The sequence below is a fragment of the Petromyzon marinus genome, chromosome 56, assembly GCF_048934315.1.
Source record: "Petromyzon marinus isolate PM22_M1 ecotype Great Lakes invasive population chromosome 56, UKy_Petmar_22M1.pri1.0, whole genome shotgun sequence".
Lineage (NCBI taxonomy): Eukaryota > Metazoa > Chordata > Hyperoartia > Petromyzontiformes > Petromyzontidae > Petromyzon > Petromyzon marinus.
In genome coordinates, this window is record NC_133722.1 from 8,656,081 (window position 1) to 8,663,383 (window position 7,303).

The 7,303-nt window shown below is 58.3% G+C and overlaps 1 protein-coding gene across 1 annotated transcript; it reads right to left on the reverse strand.

The window, feature by feature from the left end:
- Positions 1 to 638: 638 nt before the first annotated feature.
- LOC116954773 (uncharacterized) lies at positions 639 to 6,963 on the reverse strand. The gene is made up of 3 exons (XM_076052426.1): positions 6,891 to 6,963; positions 6,120 to 6,497; positions 639 to 1,376 (listed from the first exon to the last, which is right to left on the reverse strand). Exons 1-3 carry the CDS (start codon positions 6,961 to 6,963, stop codon positions 682 to 684), a joined length of 1,146 nt encoding a protein of 381 aa, XP_075908541.1. The 3' UTR covers positions 639 to 681.
- Between the last annotated feature and the right edge of the window lie 340 nt (positions 6,964 to 7,303).

Here is a 7,303-nt window from a genome sequence, read left to right on the forward strand (position 1 = left end):
CCCATGGCACCTGGGTCTGTCCCGTGACCTCCTCCTGCACCTAGCCTGGCACAGCAGTCAACCCATGGCACCTGGGTCTGTTCCGTGACCTCCTCCTGCACCTAGCCTGGCACAGCACTCAACCCATGGCACCTGCGGTCTGTCCCGTGACTTCCTCCTGCACCTAGCCTGGCACAGCAGTCAACCCATGGCACCTGCAGGGTCTGTCCCGTGACTTCCTCCTGCACCTAGCCTGGCACAGCAGTCAACCCATGGCACCTGCAGGGTCTGTCCCGTGACCTCCTCCTGCACCTAGCCTGGCACAGCACTCAACCCATGGCAGCTGCGGTCTGTCGCGTGACCTCCTCCTGCCAGCAGCGAGAGTCTTCAACACTTCACCCGAGGGCCTCAAAGTGCACCTAGCCTGGTACCCCCCCCCCCCTCCAATCCGCCTCCGCACACGCGCATTGTACCCCAGGAAACATCTCAACACCACGAACAACCAGCGCCACCACCACCACCACCACCAGCACCGCCACCACCAGCACCACCACCGCCACCAGCACCACCACCAGCACCACCACCACCGCCGCCACCACCAGCACCACCACCGCCACCACCAGCACCACCACCGCCACCGCCACCAGCACCACCACCGCCGCCACCACCAGAACCACCACCGCCACCGCCACCAGCACCGCCTCACGCCCTGGGTGAGAACTGCGGAGCGGCAGGAGGAGCACGAGGAGGAGGAGGAGGAGAGGGGGCGATCGAGCGTGGAGAAGACGCAGCCGGCGAATTTTCCGAATTTATCTCCCAACTTTCATCGCCGCCGCCGCCGCTTGGCTCCAGCTCAAGTCCCGACTCTGGCTGCTCCTGCTGCTGCTGCTGCTGCTCCTGCTGCTGCTGCTCCTGCTGCTGCTCCTGCTGCTGCTGCTGCTGCTGCTGCTGCGCAACGGGAGGTGACACCGCAGCCTCGCCGGCACCGCTCACTCGTCCCGGCGACGTCGACGACACCTCGCTGCCGTCGCTCGTCGCGACCACCGCCGCCACCACCGCCACCGCCACCGCCACCTCCTTATCGCGCTTCTTCTGCTTCATCCGCCGGTTCTGGAACCAGATCTTGACCTGGGCCTCGTGCAGCTGCAGGGCGGCGGCCACCTCGACGCGTCGCGCGCGCGTCAGGTAGCGGCTGAAGTGGAACTCCTTCTCCAGCTCGGTCAGCTGCCTCGTGCTGAAGTTAGTGCGTGGAGCGGCGCCCAGGAGCGTCCCGCCGGCCACGAGGGGCAGAGAAGGCCCAACGACACCACCAAGGCCACCACCAAGGCCACCACCAACAACAACAACGCCGCCGTCGCCAAAGCGGTTGACCCCGCCACTGCCGATGGGGTTAGCCACTGCGGAGGGGAGAGAGGGCGGTGGGGGAGAGGGGATGGGGAGAGAGGATGATGGAGCAGGGAGGATGGGGAATGGAGGAGGGATGATGGAGGAAGGATGATGGGGAAGAATGATGGGGAAGAAGGATGGGGAGGGAAGGGGATGAGAGAGGGCGGGGAGGGGGTGATGGGTGAAGAAGGGAGAGGAGGAGGGTAGGGGATGGAAGAGAGTGATTGTGGAGATGGATGATGGGAGGAGAGAAGAGGGTTGAGGATGGAAGAGAGTGATTGTGGAGATGGAGGATGGGAGGAGAGAAGAGGGTTGAGGATGGAAGAGAGTGATTGTGGAGATGGATGATGGGAGGAGAGAAGAGGGTTGAGGATGGAAGAGAGTGATTGTGGAGATGGATGATGGGAGGAGAGAAGAGGGTTGAGGATGGGAGAGGAGGTGAGACGGGAGAGGAGCGACAAAAAGAAGATGGTTAACAGCTCAGGTGACAGACAGCACCATGAGGTTGTTCACAGCTGAGTACTGATAGATGATGGTGGTTAGTGGTGATTGTGGTGGTGATGATAATGGTTGTGGTGTTGATGGTGGTCATCGTGGTGATACTGGTGGTGGTGATGATGGTGGTAGTGATGATTGTGGTGGTGATGATGATGCTGATGATGATGCTGATGGTGACGATGATGATGTTGATCAGGCGCCAGTGAATTCGAGAAGAGGTTGAACGACCTCATTCAATTAAGCCAATAACTCTGCTTGGGAGTGGAACAAAGCACCACCCCACCCATCCCCCATCCCTCCCCCTGCACAAGTTAGCCACTAACTATGAACCAACTAATTACATGTTACCAGGTACAGGCCCCACAGAGCTGCTGTTATTCAATAAGTGGGCTAATCGTTGTCATCACGTGGGAATGTTAAAGCAGCAGCAGCAGCAGCCAAATACTCTAAACCACGTGACATTGATTCTAAATGTGGAGGAGAAAGCAAACCCGGAGGTCCCGGGAAATAATCCACGTGACCACGGAGAGAGAGAGACACGCAAAATTCAAATATACAGCAGCAGGCATCAGGTTCGGGATCGAACCCACGACCTCCTGTATACCAGGCGAGGTAGTTAACATCTCCTAGCCACCGTGATGATGATGAGAGAGAGAGAGACGCAAACTCCAAATATACAGCAGGCGTCAGGGTCGCGATCGAACCCACGACTTCCTGTATACCAGGCGAGGTAGTTAACATCCCATAGCCACCGTGATGTTGATGAGAGAGAGAGACGCCAACTACAAATATACAGCAGGCGTCAGGGTCGGGATCGAACCCACGACCTCCTGTATACCAGGAGAGGTAGTTAACATCTCCTAGCAATCGCGAAGCCAAACGTGGTGCATTTCATCCGTAGATGCCCAGCAATGCGCCAACGTGGATGGAAAGTCAGGAACTAAACAGAACCAGCACAGAGAGTGTACTCATCCACTCACTCACCCACTCAATTACTCACCCACTCACCCACTTACTCGTCCACTCACCCACTCACTCGTCCACTCACCCACTCACTCACTCACTCACCCACTCACTCACCCACTTACTCACCCAATCACTCACCCACTCACCCGCTCACTCACTTACTCACCCACTTCCTCACCCACTCACTCACCTACCCACTCACTCACCCACTTACTCACCTACTCACTCGCTCATTCACTTACTTACCCACTCACTCACTTACTCACCCACTTGCCCACTTACTCACCCACTCACTCGCTCATTCACTTACTCACTCACTCACCCACTCACCCACTCACTCACTCACTTACTCACCCACTCACCCACTCACCCACTCACCCACTTACTCACCCACTCACGCACTCACTCATTCACTCACCCACTTACTCACCCACTCACCCACTCACCCACTTACTCGCTCACTCACTTACTCACCCACTTACTCACCCACTCACTCGCTCACTCACTCACCTACCCACTCACTCACTCACCCACTCACTCACTAACTCACCCACTTACTCACCCACTCACGCACTCACCCACTCACTCACTCACTCACCCACTTACTCACCCACTCACTCACCCACCCACTTACTCACCCACTCACTCACTCACTTACTCACCCACTCACTCACCCACTCACTCACTCACTCACCCACTTACTCACCCACTCACCCACTTACTCACCCACTCACTCACCCACTCACTCACCCACTTACTCACCCACTCACTCACCCACTCACTCACCTAATTACTCACCCACTCACTCGCTCACCCATTCACTCGCACACCATTCACTCTCCCACCCACTCGCACACCCACTCACTTACCCACCCAATCGCACACCCACACACTCACCCACCCACTCGCACACCCACTCACTCACCCACCCACTCACTCACCCACTTACTCACCCACTCACTCGCTCACCCATTCACTCGCACACCATTCACTCACCCACCCACTCGCACACCAACACACTCATCCACTCGAAAACCTACTCACTCACCCACTCACTCACCCACCCACTCGCACACCTATTCACTCACCCACTCACTCACCCACCCACTCTCACACCTACTCACCCACTCAGTCACCCACCCACTCACTCATTCACCCACTCACTTACTCACCCACTCACTCACCCACTCACTCACCCACAACACGGACTAAATTACATCACACGACTCCGATTGTCTGCTGAAGAAGGCACAATGCGCTGTTCCACAGTATGAGTAAGGACAGCACGGGTAGCCAGCACCACACCCGGCCGCCTTTGTCTCTCTCACAGGTACAACGACCAAGATCCCCCCCCCCCCCCGCCATCCTACCCGCTCTCCATATAGGCTTGACAGACTGTTGGGGCAAGTGCTGCTAAGTTCGTCGTCCTTCCCATGCACCTCCGATTAGCACGGTTGGCCACGTACGGTGCGAAAGAAGTTCAACACACACACACATGCAGTGTAGCGAGTAGCAACAGCAGCACCTGTGAAGGCCGCAACGACACACGAGGGGGTGGGTGGCCAGCACCACGCCCGACCGCCTTTGTCTCCCCCAGTGGCGATGCTTACCACTCTGCACCAGGTGCTCATTTGAGGCTGAGTCGACCTAGGGGGAGGACCAAGACTGGTTCAGATAATCGTCAGCGGTGTTGGTGGCCGTGAGCGGGACTCGAACTCGGGTGGCCGGGTTCGTGGCGCAGCAGCGCGCTAACCGCTACTACACTACCGCTCCCCACACACACACGCACACACAACACACCCAACACGCACACCACACACCCACCACACACCCACCACACACACCACACCACACACACCACACACATCCAACATACACCACACACACACACCACACACCACACACACCACACACACCACACCACACACACCACACACAACACACACACCACACACACCACACACCACACACACCACACACACACCACACAGCACACAGCACGCCACACACACCACACACACCACACACACACTACACCTCACACACCACACCACACACACACCACACACACCACACATACGCTACACACACACACACACCACACCACACACCACACACCACACACACCACACACACCACACACACACACCACACACCACACACCACACCACACACACCACACACACCACACACACATCACACACACCACACCACACACACCACACCACACACCACACACACCACACACACCACACACACACACCACACACCACACACCACACCACACACACCACACACACCACACACACATCACACACACCACACCACACACACCACATACACCACACACACCACACACACCACACAGCACGCCAAACACACACACCACACACACCACATCACACACACCACTCCACACACACCACACACACCACACACACACCACACCACACACACCACACACACCACACACACACACCACACACACACCACACACACAACACACGCACCACACCACACACACCACACACACACACCAAACCACACACACCACACACCACACACACAACACACACACACACACACTACACACACCACACACACACCACACACACACCACACACACACCACACACACCACACACACCACACACCACACACACACCACACCCTCACCACACACACCACACACACCACACACACACCACCCCACACACACCACCCCACACACACCACACACACCACAACACCACACACACCACACACACACACACCACACCCTCACCACACACACCACACACACCACACCACACACACCACACACACACCACACACACCACACACACCACACACACCACACCCTCACCACACACCACACACACCACACACACCACACACACCACACACACCACACCACACACACCACACACCACACCACACACACCACACACCACACCACACACACCACACACACACCACACACACACACCACACACACCACACACACCACCACACACACCACACACACACACCACACACTCCACACACACCACACACACCACACCACACACCACACCCCACACACACAACACACACCACACACACAACCACACACACACCACACACCACACACACACCACACACACCACACACACACCACACCACACACACCACACACACCACACCACACACAACACACACACACCACACACCACACACACACCACACACACAACACACACACCACACCACACACACCACACCACACACACCACACACACCACACCCTCACCAGCTTTGGGCGGGTTGCGCCTGACCCTCATCCAGTCGAAGGTGTGCGACTGGAGGAAGAGCGGCGAGCACGACGACTCTGACGAAGACGACGAAGACGACGAAGACGAAGACGACGACGACTCTGACGAAGACGGCTGCGGCTCCAAGTTCGTCGACTGGAAGTCGAACGTCGCCAGCGACAGCGGCGGCGAGGGCGACAGTCGGAGGCAACAGAGGCCGTAGCGAGTCGCCCCCGTGGCGAACACCGCGCCGGGCCCCGTCGAGGAGTCTCGGCAGGAGCGAGGCTCGAGGAGGGCGACGGGGGCACGGGAGCCACGCGTCTCGGCCGCCGAGGTCGCCTCCGTCGTCGCCGTGGTGGAGGTCGCCGTGGGAGCTTCTGCGTCGAGGTAGAGGCCGCAGCCACCGGGGCCACCACCGACGCCGACACCACCACCACCACCGTAAGCGATTGGTGGTGGTGGTGGCGGCGGTGGTGGTGTCAGATATCCAGACTGGCACACAGCGTGGAACGGATGAGGAGGAGGAGGAGAGATCGCGTAGCGGTTGTGGTTCTGCTGTTGATGCTGTTGGTAGTGGTGGTGGTTGTCGCTGTGGTGGTGGTGGTGGTTGTGTTGCTGCTGGTGGTGGTTGTGGTGGTGCTGGTGGTGGTTGTGGTGGTTGTAGTGGTTGTAGTTGATGCCAATGAGGAATCTATTCGTCGCGTCGTCTGCGCTCTGGGCGCACGCCACGTCGGGGTCGTAATGGGCCGACGCGAACGCCGTGGACTCACTGCTGATACCACAACCACCACCGCCGCCACCACCACCACCGCCACCGCTGTAGTATTCCAAGAAGGAGCTCATGGTCGCATTATCCATGAGACAAGCGGCAGAAGGCGGAGACGGCGGAGGGAAATGCGTGGAACTCGCGCGCGCGAGAGAGAGAGATGGAGGGAGGAACAGGGTGGTGGGGGGGGAGTCTCTCACTGTGCGCGCGCGCGCTCGCGATGGACGCGCGCGTGAGTCTGCGCGATGCGCGTGCCCGTTGCCGTAGTATCAGCGATGTCAGGGACCAGCGTGACAGCACCCACCCCCTTCCTCCTCCTCCTCCACCACCACCACCACACCCTTCACACCCACAACTCTCCTCCCTTTCATCTACCTAAAGACAATGACAAAGATCACCCCCCCCCATATCTCCCCC